The sequence below is a fragment of the Sciurus carolinensis genome, chromosome 4, assembly GCF_902686445.1.
Source record: "Sciurus carolinensis chromosome 4, mSciCar1.2, whole genome shotgun sequence".
In the NCBI taxonomy this organism is placed as follows: Eukaryota; Metazoa; Chordata; class Mammalia; order Rodentia; family Sciuridae; genus Sciurus; species Sciurus carolinensis.
Window position 1 is genome coordinate 86,216,240 of NC_062216.1, and position 17,359 is coordinate 86,233,598.

Below are 17,359 nucleotides of genomic sequence, written 5' to 3' on the forward strand. Positions count from 1 at the left end.
GTGGTTTCTTTATTCAATTTTTGTTTCGAAGATCTATCCAGTGGTGAGAGAGGTGGTTAAAATTGCCTAGTATTATTGTGTTGTGGTCTATTTGATTTCTGGAATTGAGAAGGATTTTTTTGACGTGCATGGATGAGCCAATGTTTGGAGCATAGATATTTATGATTGTTATTTCCTTGCTGATTTATGCTTCCCTTAAGCAGTATGAAATGTCCTTCTTTATCCCTTCTGACTAACTTTGGCTTGAAGTCCACATTATCTGAAATGAGAATAGATACTCCAGCTTTTTTGCTGTGTCCGTGTGCATGGTATGTTTTTCCCCATCCTTTCACCTTTAGTCTGTGGGTATCTCTTTCTATGAGATGAGTCTCTTGCAGGCAGCATATTGTTGGATTTTTCTTTTTAATCCAATCTGCCAGTCTGTGTCTTTTGATTGATGAGTTCAGGCCATTAACATTCAGGGTTATTATTGAGATATGATTTGTATTTCCGGTCATTTGGCTCATTTTTGTTTTTTGACATGACTTGGTTTTTCCTTTATTTGGCTATTCCTTTAGGCTAGTTGCTCCCTTTGCTGATTTGCATTATTGTTTTTCATCTCTTCCTCCTGGAATATTTTGCTGAGAATGTTCTGTAATGCTGGCTTTCTTTTTGTAAATTCTTTTAGCTTTTGTTTATCATGGAAGGATTTTATTTCGTCGTCAAATCTGAAGGTAAGTTTTGCTGGGTATAAGATTCTTGGTTGGCATTCGTTTTCTTTCAGGGCTTGATAAGTGTTGTTCCAGGCCCTTCTAGCTTTTAGGGTCTGGATTGAAAAATCTGCTGATATCCTTATTGGTTTCCCCCTGAATGTAATTTGGTTCTTTTCTCTTGCAGCCCTTAAAATACTGTCTTTATTTTGTATATTAGGTATTTTCATAATAATGTGCCTTGGTGTTGGTCTGTTGTAATTTTGTATATTTGGAGTCCTATAAGCCTCTTGTAGTTGATTTTTCCATTTCATTCTTCAGATTTGGGAAATTTTCTGATATTATTTCATTGAATAGATTGTTCATTCCTTTGGTTTGTTTCTCTAAGCCTTCCTCAATCCCAATAATTCTTAAATTTGACCTTTTCATGATATCCCATAATTCTTGTAGATTCTGTTCATGATTTCTTACCATCTTCTCTTTTGGTCAACTTTGATTTCAAGATTAAATATTTTATATTCAGTGTCTGATGTTCTGTCTTCCAAGTGTTCTATCCTATGGGTTATGCTTTCTATGGAGTTTTTATTTGGGTTTATTGTTTCCTTCATTTCAGAGATTTCTGTTTGTTTGTTTTTTCAGTATCTCTAACTCTTTATTGAAATGATCTTTTGCTTCCCATATTTGCTTTTTTAACTGTTGATTGGTGCGATCATTTAATGCTGGCGTTTGCTCTTTCATCTCATCCTTCAATGCCTGCATTTGCTCTTTCATCTCCTCATTTGCTTCCCTAATCGTTTTAATTATGTACATTCTGAACTTCCTTTCTGACATTTCTTCTGCCATGCTGTCGTTGGGTTTTATTGATATAGCATGTAGGTTTGTTTGGGACATTTTCTTCTTTTGTTTACTCATATTGGTCAGCTATCAGTGGGACTCTGAGATATTGCAGATTTCCTCTATTGGATTATAGTGTCCTTGTAGATTTCCAGTATATCACCTCCTAGCTTTCAATAGCCTGAAGTCTTAGAGGAACTTGATAATGCAGTGCTCCACAAGAAAGCTGCCTGTGGCCCATCACTGGGTCCAGGGGTGGGAGCTGACTGTGCGCAGAAAGCCTCTCACTGGGTGGGCCTGCTCTGAGATGCTGGCTGTGGACCGGGCCTGCCGCCGGAGGGAGCCTGGTTGCTCGGGGAAGTCTCTCGCTGCCCTACCCTGCTGCGAGAAGCTGCCCACTGTCGGGGCCTGCCACCCAGGCCGAGCTTCACCCAGTGGGAGAGACTCACCCAGCGGCTCTGAGTTGGTCCAAGTCTCTCAGTACCTCCCGTTCTTGAATCCTGAGTTCTGGAGCAACCGGAGATGCAGTCACTCTCTAGTCCGCCATCTTGGTTCCCCCCAGTCCTTAACAGTTTTAACTGTTTTCTTCAATTCCTTAAAGGTTCTTTCCTTTTTCTCATTGTCACACCTGATGGGGTGGTTCTGCTCTTCTGCTCTCCCTTCTTGAGATTCTTTATCTGGCTTCTCTTTTTCTTCTGTAAATTTGAATCTGTGTGTTTAATTTCCTTTTTGAACTCCAGGTATATATTTCTTTCTATCTGTACCAAATATTATTGTGTAGTTGTCAGCACTCTGAACTCTGAAACTGATCTGATTTTCTTCCTTTTCTCTCCTCCCTCATTGAACTTAACCTTTTAAAAATCCATCCCTTATGCCTGCCTCTCCTGTATTCTTTGACTGACAGATACCTTACTCGACCCACTTGCCCCAACCAGTTTCTTTGTAGTTGTAGTTGTATTGCACTTTTCCGTCTGTTTGACTTCTACATCTAGTCAAGCACCACATCCTATTGATGGTCTTTAAAATCTTTTTGATTTATTATTTCCTCTCCACTCTTTTCTTTCTGGCACTGCTTTAGAATCTCCCTGTATATCTCATACAACTGATCTGTGCACCAGTCATAAATCTAAATCTCTCTCCTTCCCATACAGTTTCTACAAGTTGTCACTAGTATTGTTTTAAATATAATCATATATATAAACAGGACCATGTTTTTGCATTATTTTTAAAAAATTTAAGCGTCTTGAAATTCTTGCAGAAATAAGTTCATAAACTATTGATATTCCTTGCTGACCTCCTTATGCTTTGCTGTTCCCCTCATCCCCAGTCAGTGCTGTAGAAGTGCCTTTCCCCACACCTACATACTTGCCCTAATTTTCTATCTTGCCCACATTTTCTTTTTTTCTACGTTTTTATTGTTGCACTGTAGTTATACATAGTGGTGGGATTTGTTGTTGCATATTTGTACATGGCACATGCCCACAAGTTTAAGTGTTCATCCTCCTTTTTGTTTCTGAACACCTTGCTCAGTGTCAGCCCTGATCAAGTAATTAGTGGTCTGTGGCTCGCTTCCATACACAATTATTGTATCCTTACCATACTTCCTTCCCAACTTTCTAATATAGTATTTCTTTTTTTTTTTTTTTATTGTAAACAAATGAGATACATGTTGTTTCTCTATTTGTACATGGAGTCAAGGCATACCATTTGTGTACTCATAAATTTACATAGGGTAATGTTTGATTCATTCTGTTATTTTTTTCCCTTCCCCCGCTAACATTTTATTTCAATTACTGTTTATTTTTCTTACCCTGTGAACCAGTGATTAGCTAGGGCATTGACTTTTAACCAGGGGAACCTCAGAATTTAAGAAACTTTCCCGAAATGTTTGGCCCCATACCAGAAGGACAGATGAAAGATTTCTGGACTCTGAAAGTATGTGCATGTGCACATATGCACACGCGCATGCGTGTGTGTGTGTGTGTGTGTGTGTGTGTGTCTTTTCTCATGTTCTCCAATACCCAAATGATTATGTGGTAAACAGAAAGCCAACAAGTTGCAGTATAAGACTAAACCCATATAATGTGTCATTTTACAAGAGTTAACCCTAATGTAAACTGTAGATTTTAGGTGATAATGTGTCAGTGTATGTTCATCATTAGTAGCCATTATATGTGTGAGGAAAGGAGAAACATGGAAAATCTATGTGTTTTCTGCTCAATTTTACTATGAACCTAAAACTGCTCTAAAAAATCCAGTGTGTTGATTAAACAAACAAAATAAAGCACAATAAATTGCAGTATAAGTCTATGATCCATCCTTGCTCCTTCTATTCCTTCTCTTTGTTTAGGTATCAAATGAAAGCCAGGTATGTTTAAGTCTTGGGGACATCCACCTCTCCTCATGTGTGAACATGTAATCAAATACAGTAGAAATGATAAAGTCTTTAGAGGATACTCGGTTGTCATAGAATAGGTTAATAGCTGTGGTTGGATTTTTAAACATTCTTATTGGGTAGCATTTGGGAAACATTACATAGGTTTGCTGGTACAGGCAGGATAGGTCAGTGAATTAGTGATGAGTGATGAGACAGAAAGGTTTGGAAAAAAGTAACGGGCCCTCTAATTAAAATGAAAGGACCCACGTATTTGCACAATGATCTCAGTTTAAATCAGAATACTTAAGTTGAATGTTTCAGAGAGAAGAAATTCATGTTAAGGAACAGGTAAGTGATAGAGAAATTCAAATTGTGAATTTGAAAAGAATTATTAACACTTACTTTACCTATCATCTTTTAACCTTTTTTTATATCTGCCTCTTTCTTACAGTTGACCGACTTTGCTTGTTCAACACAAACCACTAACTCTTCCATTGTCCAGGGTGTAGAATGCTTGCCATTTGCGTCTATATTGCATCACAGAATAATTTTGTCTCTTTCTCTCTTCTCTGTGTTGACACTTTCACTTTACGGTATTCACATTGCCAGTGCCACAAGTTCTGTAGTTCCCACACCAGTTCCTAAGTCCTATACTATTCCAACTCTCAACCTGTCATCTGGCTGTTTACTCTTCCCTCTCCTTCTGATCTAGATCATTAGGTTCATCAAGGCACTTCATAAAGTACACCCCCCACACAAAAACTTTACTAGTTTCCTTCTTAAGAAGTGCTTTATAAGGCTGAGGATATAAGTCAGTTGGTAGAGTGCTTGCACCACAAAGAGAGAGAGAGAGAGAATGCTTTATAAATACTAAAGCCCCTTACCTCTTGCTGTAATATGTACTCTTGCCTAATTGAGCATTTTTTAAATAGAGAGATAATGATACTCATTTTCACTATGTGTTGTCCTGCACCATGCCTCATAAAAAACGCTCTTAATAAATATTTTTTATTTTTTTTATTGTATACAAATGGGATACATGTTGTTTCTCTGTTTGTACATGCCTAATAAATATTGATAGATCAGTTTTGTTTTGTTTCTTAAACCAAGAACTCTTTTCTTATTCAGGAATCATAGAACTTTTCATGAATAGTATAGGTAACTTACTCTTTTATAGAACTCTCACCCTGACACTTGTGTAGTACTTACTAGTATACAAAACATGCAGTTGGTACTTATTAATAAGTTGTGTGACTCTTGGTATTTGCTTTTGTTCTTTGCTTTTTATTTTACATTTGCCTAAAGCTCATTGGCAATAAGAATGCTAAAGAAAATGGTATGTTCATAGTTTTCTTTTAACTTCACACACACCCTCACCCCCTGCCAACCTGGGAAGATGTAGGAATCAGATGTGGCTCCATACATTTTTCTGTGTGATGTAACATTTCATTTAGTGTGATCAAGAAGGATTATGAAAAAGGAAGAATACTAATTAGCATAAGTGCTCACTTAAAGATGAATTCCGCTCCACTGTCAGTGGCTTGAAAACTTCCTGTTTTTGCCTGTCTACTCAAGATGAGAATGGGAAGTGGATATGAAAGAGTTGTCTTGTTGGTTTTGGTGGGGCTGTTCCAAATCTCTGTTTATGGAAGATTGAGATAGAGCAAAGGATAAGCTTCTTGGTCATATTTCTATCATCCAAAACTACGTGGCCTTTATAGCAGTTTACTCAGCAAATCAGGCAAATTATTTATTTAATGGCATAAACATATATGTGCAGATTTTTGTTGGTTTTGTGGCATTTTGGTAAATTTTGTTCTTTACAATGCACAAAATATTTTAAAGATTCTATTTTATATATAGGTTTTTCAGTATTTGAGGATTACTATTATATGATCTATAGATGAGAAAAATACTATCACTGTAGTTTGAAGATAGTAAACATTTTTAATAAAATACACATTTCAGTTTATTGTTCTTTACACAGGAGAATTATTTGGTGAATAAGCAAGAGGATAGAATAAGAGATAAGAAAGTGAAATATGGATGACTTATATTTTGTTTAATTTACCAGTGTTCCTATTTACATTTTGGAATCACATTTTGGATTTCTTCAAATTCCAGTTCATATTTAATGTTGACATAGTTAACTAAGTATTGAAACCTAAGGAGTTGTTTTAATAAAAGTGTAGAAATAATCATTTCCAATCACATCAAGTTAAATGAACCACAAAAATCATGAAGTTAAAAACAAATCAATTATCATTTGGTGGTTCCATTTAGTTTATTACAGTTAATGATCTTCGATTGAATTTGCAGCTCTCTGAGTTTGTTTTGAAGTAGGTCATCACATGCTGAGATAAAACACCAAGTCATTTAAATTAGACACTGAGCATGCTCATATGAAGTACTTATCTTGGAGATTGCAATGTGTTTCAGTTTTCTTTAGTGGGAAGAGCAGGAAAGAGATCATGGTGTGCCCTTTTGTCATCATTCTGTCAGCATGTGATTGGTCTTTGGAACTGAGAAACCTGAGATAAAGAGAATACAGGTTTTTAGCAAAAGGCCATTTGGTGAGTTAATTAGCTGTTTTATTCTGTTTTGTTTATTCCTAGCAGGGCTATGTCTTTACTTATATCTGCTGCTTGTTTTGTACCAAGCTAAAGCTTTTTTGTAGCAAGTAACTTAAGTGAATTAGGAAGAAAATTGTTTCTTCAGTCTAAATATTATCTTTAGAAATATTACCAGTATATTTCCGAAATGACAAGTTCACAAATTATCATGATGATACTTCTACATGTTCACAAATTTCATTTGCTCACTTGTGCTGAATAATGCTCACAGAATTGCGTGCCGAGAGACTTTAGGATTTGTTGATTTAGACAGTTGAGCATTTTTGTTATTTTATTTTAAGGAAATTGTCATTTTTGCCTATTACTAAAGTAATAGGTAAGACCTATTTAAACATAAGAAAAATAACTTAAAATGAGAAGATATGTTAGTGATATATATGTATTATTAAATAGGTGGTTCAGAAATGAAAATTTACTTTGTAATAAAATTTATTTCAAATAATTAAAGTGAGATCAACAATGCTTTGTAAAATATAAGATGTAATAGTTATTCCATATTCTATTTTTAATTATTAGTTTAGCTGTAGAAGTGTTTGGAGCACAATAATTTTGCTGTTTTGTGCTTTTCTTCTGTGGGCTCATATTATGATGATTGCTAGGAAGATAATCTTATTTAAATATTTTATGATTTTTTTCCAAAATATTTTTGTTTAACCTTGAAGTTAAAGGAGCATTTTTACATTTTTCCAACTTGTGCTCTCATAATAAATATACACTTTTTGAAATCTCTTATTATTTCCTAATGGACATGATTTTGATTATATATTTATAACAGATAAACTTGGCAACCAAATTGCATCATCATATTTGAGACAAGTGTTGTATTTTTGAAGATTTGGAGAGGAAATCATAAAATTGCCATATTTATTTCCTTGGGGAACAATCATGTTTGTTAACACATAGAAATGTGAAGCGTAGAAGGTGCTTCAATGAATTCTAGAAAAAACAATGAGGGAGAATATAGGAAGAATAGGAAGAGAATGCTGAAAACTTAGTATCTTCAAATGCCAGGCAATTATGTGATGCTTTCCTGAAATATCTTTATTTTTACGACCTGCCTCCACTATGCCATTTTCCAGGATTGGCACATGTGAAGGAGGTGGGTGTATACTTAAGCTTGTATATTCACGAAGAGGGAGGTTTAGCAGTTAGAGATGAAGACTGGGTGATAATATTCAGGAACTCTATTCCCACTTATTATTGACTCACTTGTGTGACCTTGGGTATCCTGCATACCCTGTTTCCACTTATTTTTAGCATAATACTTTTCAGTGGCAATAGGAAGTTCCTTTAAGATTACTAAAACTATAAAATTATTTTATGGACTATGGCAAAGATTCATGAGCAGTATATCTCACTCACAAATATCTACTGCTAGTAGAAAACTAACAAGTGTTGCCTTTATAAATTCTGTTAACCGTTTTCTTTTTACTTAAAAATATTTTAAACGTGCAAAATAAGTCAGTACTCTATCCTCTTTGAAGCTAATTTGCCAGAAACACATATTCATGTATATTATGTAACTAAAAAGCAGCAAATTGGTTTTGTTGTTTTCCATATTTCCTTTAAACTGATCATGAAATTTTCATGACAAAATTGTTTTACTTTATATTCTTTTCAGTATTTAGTCCCATTTGTAGGCCTTTATTCAAAGATAAATAAATAATCAATGGAAGCTCTATTTAATAAAAATCATGGAGAAATACTGAGAAAAAGGAAAGGAGAGAAACATGGGAAGAAAAATCACTGATGGCAATGATAGCAGGTTTCTAAACATTAAGCAATATACTTTGTCCATCTCCAAATCATTAAGTTCCTTTACTCACCTACTTAACTTCGCATCTATCAATTAAGAAACATTTGTTTCCTTAACTTTTGTGGGGTTCATTGAAGCTTAAAAATCTTAAGTGGTGCTTTATGAACATGGGATCTGTGCTCAAGTAAGTTTGGAGAGTAACAAGCTATAACAACTTGTTTATAGCAGAACTTGACCTTTAACATCCTCTTCAGTGCTTTACTCGGCACTTAATGCTTTCTGGAATGTGGAAAGAAGAAGCTATACCAGATGATCATAAACATTTGGCAAATGTTAATAATTGTAAATATAAACTCATTTGGAATATTGGGATAAAGGAAGAATTGTGGTTTTACTTTTATTCTTCATCTTGTAATCTTAGAGTTAAAAGGTAATGGAATGTTTTTAAAAAGTATGATTAGTAGATTAGGCAATAGCAATAGAGATACAAACTGAAGTTACATTTCTTAAAGACAGTAGGAATGTGTCCTAGGCTAGGAGTGTAAGCAAAAAGTAGAAGGTGAAGGGTTTCAGATGAAATAGTGACCAAGTAAAGATTTTGATGCTCCTAACAATTGTCTACTCATTCTCTTATTAAAGTTATTCTGAGATTACTCCTGTGGAGAAACAAATTTATTTTAAAAACACAATTTGTGGTGGGAAAGAAGTGAGTGGTATTTATTTGTAATCTGGGTTCTAATCTAACTTCTGCAATTTGTAACTTCAGGTAAATGTCTTCATTTCTCTGTTTTTTTTTTAATTTTCAACTCTATAAACAAAAACATTAGCATTTTCTTTTTATATTTGTGAGGCTCAAATTTTACGTAAAGAACTTAGCTTGGTGTTAGTCACAAAGTATATGTTGAATAAAGGTTTGTTATCATAATTTATTTTCTTAATTATATGTGTTTTGTATTAAACTTTAAAAAAAAATAAATTACCTGTCCTGTTTGAAATACCAGTCTCACAGAACGATCCTGATTTACATATAGTAATATAGTCGGTGTTTTTTATTACAATATTTTTTTAAAGAAAGAACCAGAGTGTGTTCATGATAAAATGTTTAAAACCCAACTTTATAGATAGAGTAATTGTTAAACAACTGAATGTTCTAATTGTGTGTGGTGCAGTTGACAAAGTAATGAAGATTTGTTTGTATTACTATAAAAGGCAATGTTCAATAAAATCACATTTAGTGAAGTATGAACTCTTCTTTTTTTTTTTTAGAGGAGGAAGAAGCTAGTGGGGATTGAACACAGGACTCTCAACCAGTGAGCCACATTTTCAGCCCTATTTTTGTATTTTATTTAGAAATAGAGTCTCACTGAGTTACAGGAATGCACCACAGGGCCCACCTGAAGTATGAGTTCTTAAACTCATAGGAACCGAACAGTACTGCTACACAGTTGGCATTCACTAAATGTTTATTAAAGTTTGTTCTTTGCATGTTTCTCAGTTTATACCAATGACTGAAACTACCTACGAACTTATATTTTTGTTTCTTTGTTCTCTACTTTTGTAAAGATTGTTGTTCTTTAAAAACAAAACATCAGTATGTATGTGTTTTTCTGGGGACTGAATCCAAGGCCTTATACATGCTACACAAGTGCTGTACTATTGAGCAATAAGTCCACCCTGGTAAGACTCTTTTTATAGAATTATTGTTTAAGAAACATGTTGAAATTATTAGACACTATTATGTAACACCCATTAATTAACCGATAGCTAATAGGGACCTTTTCTGTGTATTATTCTTTTAACTCTGGTAAATTTTATAATTACTTGTGTCCAAGAACTCTGAACTCTAAAGTCCACTGAAAATTTGGATGAACTTGCCAGAGTAACACTTAAATATCAACATCGTTCAGCTTTCAGATTCGTGCCATGGATTGGTGTGTGGAAAACATCTCAGATGATGTCTTTAGGGCCATAGCCATTGTATTTTGTCTTCTCTCTAGTACATTTCTCCTAACAGAGGTTTTTGGGCAAATTTTAGAGTTTATTGACCTAATACAAAACTGGTGTTTTTTAATTAATGAGCTCTCATGTGTGTAAATGATTTAAGATAGGTCCATGAAAAGTATACTTTCCCTTTATTTGAACTAACATAAATAATTCTTTTTAATTAGGCCATAAATAGGTAGCTACTCACCTCTGAGCAAATGGCATGAAGTTTAGCTTCAGTTTATAATTTCCTCAAGGTTTTATTTGATGGTACTCTAGATTCACCCACTCCATTTTGAAGTTGTCAACTTGATTGTCGTTCCTGGCTTAATGGTTCATTTTTTTATCTGGATTTTAATCAGAAACTTTTTATCAAGTATTCTTCTGCATTTATTATTCCTAGGAATGAATTATATTTTGGGACTTTTGTTTGTTAAGTTCATTTTGATATTTCTTCACACTAATCCTAGACCCAAACATTTGGATCTTTGCTAGCAATTGTCTTATAAGATTCTTTTTAATAAGTTGCATACTGTGGTTTGGATAGGGTTAAAATGTTTGAAGGTTTATGTGCTGGACATTTGGTCCCAGTGCGGTGAAACTTTTAAGAGGTAAGGAGTAGTTAAGTTATTTGGAGCAAGTTCTTCACCTTCAGAAGGCAGTAATGTGGTTCTTATAGGACCTGGTTAGTTCCTGCAAAAATGAGTTGTTGTTGTTGTGTGTTTTTTTGTTTTGTTTTGTTTTAAACCTTCCCTAAGTTTCTCTGGGTTCCTGTAATCTCTTCTGCACATGCTTCCACTACTGTGATGCCATCCTCAGAGGCCAAACACATGGAATGCTTGATCTTGGACTCTAAACATCCGAAAACTCTAAGCAAAGTAAATCTCTTTTCTTATACCTTTTCCAAGCTTGGGTGTTTTGTTACAGCAATGAAAAGCAGACTAATATGCCACATAGGTAGGTTTAGTTCTACCTAATTCACCCTAAACATTTTCAAATTCATATAACCTGTATTTCCTCAGGTGTGATAAACATTTTCAAATTCATATAACCTGTATTTCCTCAGGTGTGATAAAAAGTAAAGATAAAAAATAAGGTCAGATTAAAAAGTTAAAAAAAGTAGCAATAATAACAATAACTTTCCTTTATTTCCAAATGGGAATACCATTCTCTCACCAGTGTTAAAACCCTAATATTATAATACAAAACAAAGCAAACAAACAACAACAACAACAACAAAAAATAACCCACCTCATATTCTACAGTTTCTACAATGTCTTTGTTTCATTTAACCACCTGTTGGGCATATTCGACTTGCCAAGTTTGTCACAAGTTTTTCTCTGACCCTTAAATTACAATGCACCTAATCAGTAATTCTTCATTGAAACATGTGAATCCCTTGTGGTATGTTGTTTCTTCTCTATTATCCTGAATACTGTCAGGGAGGTTAAAGAGTGGCTCATTATTCCCACAGTTTACTTGAGTCTTAAGCCTTCTGCTTTTTCAGTTAAAGTCATCAAAATTACTTAGAAGTAAAATACCTATTGGCTGTTCTTCTGACCTACTCACTGAAGAATTTTTTTGTTCAATTTCATTTTGAAAAATTGGTTGCTTGATTTGGTTATCAGCTAGGCACTTGTTCTAGTATCTCTGTTAAATTCGAAGCCTAATTTAAATAATTTTCCATGCTTTGACCTACTGTCTATGCACTTTGAATTCTCATTTATTCTGAGAATGAATGGTACAAATATTAATGGATTGGGACCAAGGCCTGCTGTGCTTAACTACTTAGGACTGTCTGAGATGACCTCATTGCTAGACCCAGTATGCTTTGAAGAGTGAATGTTGACCTTTTTAACATCGATATGACAGTCCCTAAGAAAGATTTTTTTTTATTAAGCTTAATGTAGAATTAGTATTTTAGTGGCTTATTAGCCATATTTATCCAAAAGTAAAGTATTAGTGCATAGTTTAGAAAACCTTTAATGAAACATGTACATCTCAGTACCTGAAAATATTCCGAGATTTCAATTTTTGGCATTATTTAAGAGTGTGTGTGTGTGTGTGTGTGTGTGTGTGTGTGTACTCTACTTTGTGAAGATATGAAATCATAAGACTAAAACACAGAATTTTAATACCACTGGAATCTTCCCCTTACCATCCTAGCATAGACGCTTTTCAGTGGAAAAGTTCAAGATTAGGAATCAGTATCTTCTCCCAGTTTTGGTTTCTAATAGTTTGTGTGCTGTCTAGCAAAAAATTTTGTTTTAATTTTTTCTCTTCAGATGAACTTTGATGATTCCTCACCCATCTATCAAAAAATGCATATGTTTTAGAAGTAAGCATAAATTTTTCTTGGAGCTATACTTTTTCCTTAAATCTTTGAAATTATAGGTTAAGTCAATGAGAAAATACAATTTGTCTACAAAAGCAATTTTATAAACATATCAGAACCATTTCTTTCCTTATAGAACATGTTGCAAAAAAGGGAGAATTATAGCAGTTAACATATAGCCAGCAAAATTCATGTGGGAGATGCATAACTTAATCTTAGGAAGTATTGCAGAACTCTTCTATATAAACAAGTAGAAATTGTAGGGCAAGGAATGTAAATGTTGGGGAACTTATTTAGCATATCCATTTCTTGGTTGTAACCAACATATCTGATCCTCATTTTCACTATTATTTTTTCTCTATTAAAGAGTTAATAAGGAAGCAAGCATTCTTTTTTTCATTTATAAAGAATTGCTCTTTTTATAAATTTTAACAATGATATTCCAGAGTTAGGATGTAATTGCAGACATTAATATGAAGCTTAGCACATCAGGTGTTTTCTGGGGTTGGCGGTGGAAGATTTCATTTTGTACTTTTTTAATACTTAAAAATTATAAAATAATCATAAAAATAACAAATACATCCAAGGATATTGTTATAGTTTCTTTGTTCACCAAAGTTTCATGTGCTGGGAGTATGGTCCCCAGTGCAGCAGTAGTTTGATGATACAACCTTTAAGAGGTGGAGCCCCATAAAAAGTAAGTTCATGCCCTGGCGTGATTCCGTCCTGCGCGTCTCTTCTCTAGGGCAGCAGCCTATTTTCCGTCCGCCTTCTCTCCCACCTAAGTGCGTGCTACCACCCCATGGAAGATTCGATGGACATGGACATGAGCCCCCTGAGGCCCCAGAACTATCTTTTCGGTTGTGAACTAAAGGCTGACAAAGATTATCACTTTAAGGTGGATAATGATGAAAATGAACACCAGTTATCCTTAAGAACGGTCAGTTTAGGGGCTGGTGCAAAGGATGAATTGCACATTGTTGAAGCAGAGGCAATGAATTATGAAGGCAGTCCTATTAAAGTAACATTGGCAACATTGAAAATGTCTGTACAGCCAACGGTTTCCCTTGGGGGCTTTGAAATCACACCACCTGTGGTCTTAAGGTTGAAATGTGGTTCAGGGCCTGTGCATATTAGTGGGCAGCACTTAGTAGCTGTGGAGGAAGATGCAGAATCAGAAGATGAAGAGGAGGAGGATGTAAAACTCTTAAGTGTGTCTGGAAAGCGATCTGCCCCTGGAGGTGGTAGCAAGGTTCCCCAGAAAAAAGTAAAACTTGCTGCTGATGAAGATGACGACGATGATGAAGATGAAGATGATGATGATGAAGATGATGATGATGATGATTTTGATGATGAGGAAACTGAAGAAAAAGCTCCAGTGAAGAAATCTGTACGAGATACTCCAGCCAAAAATGCACAAAAATCAAACCAGAATGGAAAAGACTCAAAACCATCAACACCAAGATCAAAAGGTCAAGAATCCTTCAAAAAACAGGAAAAAACTCCTAAAACACCAAAAGGACCTAGTTCTGTAGAAGACATTAAAGCAAAAATGCAAGCAAGTATAGAGAAAGGTGGTTCTCTTCCCAAAGTGGAAGCCAAGTTCGTCAATTATGTGAAGAATTGCTTCCGGATGACTGACCAGGAGGCTATTCAAGATCTCTGGCAGTGGAGGAAGTCTCTTTAAGAAAATAGTTTAAACAGTTTGTTAAAAATTTCCGTCTTCTTTCATTTCTGTAACAGTTGATATCTGGCTGTCCTTTTTATAATGCAAAGTGAGAACTTTCCCTACCGTGTTTGATAAATGTTGTCCAGGTTCCATTGCCAAGAATGTGTTGTCCAAAATGCCTGTTTAGTTTTAAAGATGGAACTCCACCCTTTGCTTGGTTTTTAAGTATGTATGGAATGTTATGATAGGACATAGTAGTAGTGGTGGTCAGACATGGAAATGGTGGGGAGACAAAAATATACATGTGAAATAAACTCAGTATTTTAATAAAGTAAAAAAAAAAAAAAAAGTAAGTTCATGAGCTCCACTTTCATGAATGGATTAAGGCTGGTCTTATGGAGTGGGTTGAATCTCAGAGGAGTAGTTAATTCTCAAGAAAGCAGATTGTTTTAGAGCATTGCCACTGTTAGCTCTTTTCGCACACAACTGATTCCCTTTCTGCTGCTCCACCATGTTGTGATACAGTGGGTCACCAGGAGGTCTCCAGGTCTCTGGTACCATGCTAATTAGACCCTCCAGCCACCAGAATCATGAGCCAAATAAATGTCTTTAACTATGATATTAGACATTGCAGTTGTTTCTAGGTGCTGGTAAGAGTGGTTTAATAATAAGTATCTAATTCTTTCTTTAATGTTAGATTTATATATTTGTAAGTACATTGAAAAGAAATAGTGGATTATTTAATTTTCTTGTTTCTTACTATAATTTTGCTATAGAAAACTTGAATTAGACAGTCTTGTCTTCTAAATAAAATTGTTCTTAATAGTAAAGAAGCAATACAATCTTGATTAGATAATAATTGGTGACTTTTAACAATATCCAGATATAATGTCAGGTTTGGAATAGTAGAAATAGCTGTAGGAACAGTTTTTATACCTGTTTTTTATAAAAGTGTATATATATATGTGTGAAAAAAATTTATATATATAATATATATGATACCAGAGTTGCCCTTTGACATATTTTGAGTCATATGAGACATACACCACACCCCCTGCCCCCAAGCTGAATAATGGTTCCCAGGGTGTGAACTGAATATCCTAACTCCTAGACCTGTGAAGTTTTGTCTATGTGATAAAACCTTTCTAGGTGCTCTTAAGGACCTTGAGATGAGGTTTTCCTGGATCTTGGATAGAAGAAGACATCCACAGCAAGTGTAGTCACAGGTGTCCTTGTAGGGTGAGGAAGTTAAGCAGAGATTTCAGATTCATTTCAGAGAAAGCAGTGTAACTCCAGGGGCAGAGATAGAGTGTGGGACCATTAGAAGCTAGAACAGGCAAGGAACCGATCCTCCTATAAAGCTTTGGGGATCCCTTCCAACATCTAGATTTCTGCTTAGTGAAACTAATTTCTGGCCTCCAAATTTGTGAGAGAGTAAGTTTCTGTTCTTTTAAATCAGTGGGAAATGTCAAAAGAAAGTTAGCTTACAGATTGTAATTGACCTTTTATTTCTAACAAGGAGCACCACCTATTCTGTAAATGAAATGAGTGTTCCCGTAAGTGAACTGACGAATTGTCTTTATAGATAGAAAAGGGATGAAAGAAGTCGAAACAGAAAAAAAAAAAAAAAAAAAAAAAAAAAAACACAGTTATGTTTCAAAGTTAAAGCAGATTGGACTTTATCATGCTAGTTAAAATTGACCTGTTTAGGGATTTGACGGGGTCACCCCAACTCCCGATTTCTTGGAAGGTCAGAGAAACAAGGTAGGTTGGAACATAAGCATGAAAAACTCATTTTTTATTTGTTCTGTTGGGCCTGGTGTAGGAGCTCAATCGAAACCTATGTCCTCCTGTAATTTTATTTAACAGAGTTGTATTAGTTTTCTATGACTGCTCTAATAAATTATTCTAACCTTGGTAACTTTCATAATTGGGATTGTACAGGATATATAATTTCCATACAGTGAGGTATGTGAACTTTCAGGAGCTGTGTCCTTCTGGGATGTCCTTAGGACATTAGAGGCATGCTCTCAAAAGGGGATTGTGGGACCCCAGTCTTTCTTCCTTCCCTTTTAGTTCCTGGCTCATGAGATGAGCAATTCTGCTTTGTCATGTGCTCTCTGCAGTTCCTCCACGGGGTCCCCTCAGTCATGGACCTCCCAAACTGTGAGCTACATAAAATTTTTCTTCTAAGTTCATCATTTCAGATATGTATTATAGTAACTGGTAGCTGACTAATACAGTCTTGAAAGGCGGTGACTCATTCCTCTGCAAAACAAGCACAGAGTACACTGCGAGAGATAGAAGTATGTGCACCTCGTAAGGTGGAATAGATGAATAACAATTTCTTCTGCCCAAGGATCTGAGAGTATGGGTAGCTGCCCAGCACTGGCGATGTCTGTGTTGGGTTTTGAAAAGTGAATATGAATTGCTAAGCAGAAAAGCATGGGTGGGTGGCACTCTAGACAGAGTGAATAGCAAGACCCAAAGCTTATAGATCTCTTTAGGCAAGAGGTATGTTAGTGCTGCTAGAGTCCCAGAGTGAGTGAGGTGCTTGGAGGCATGGAGCATGGACAGATGAAGAAGGCAGATAACAGTAGCATTGTGTGCCATACCAAGGAACATACATAATCCTTCAGGCTTTGCTTTTTAAGTAGGAAAATAGAACAGGAAAAATTTGTATATTGGAAAGATAAATCTGCAACAGTATAAAGGATAAGTTAAAGGGGTAGAGATTGAGTGTGGACTCCTTCATATTTGAAATGGTATAACTGAAAGTTGGACAAGGATTTTAAATTGTGGCAGCGAAAGTGAAGAGAAGGTAGACCCAATTAAAGTTAAAGAGGCAGAATCTTAAAATTTTGTTAAACTGGGGTGGGGGATTACAAATTTGAGAGGTAGAACTATTCTCCAGCATTTGAATTTATTGAAAATTAGAAATTCGGGCAAGAAATAGGTTTATCTAGAAATAAAAAGGTTTGGACATTTTGAGTTTGAAGTGCTATTAGGATATTTCTTTTATAGAGAGAAGCAAAAAATGGATTATATGGCCATGTTGAAGAAGAAAAACCGGGGCAACAGAT

The 17,359-nt window shown here is 35.1% G+C and overlaps 2 protein-coding genes across 2 annotated transcripts in view; both read left to right on the forward strand.

The window, feature by feature from the left end:
• Plekha5 (pleckstrin homology domain containing A5) overlaps positions 1–17,359 on the forward strand; it is a 261,754-nt gene that overhangs the window by 96,324 nt on the left and 148,071 nt on the right.
• Positions 13,320–14,609, forward strand: LOC124983148 (nucleophosmin). The gene has a single exon (XM_047550137.1). The coding sequence runs from the start codon at positions 13,410–13,412 to the stop codon at positions 14,292–14,294; it is 885 nt and encodes a 294-aa protein (XP_047406093.1). The 5' UTR covers positions 13,320–13,409; the 3' UTR covers positions 14,295–14,609.

Coding starts and splice junctions, on each gene's coding strand:
- LOC124983148 (XM_047550137.1), top strand. CDS start 13,410: ATGGAAGATTCGATGGACATGGACATGAGCCCCCTGAGGCCCCAGAAC.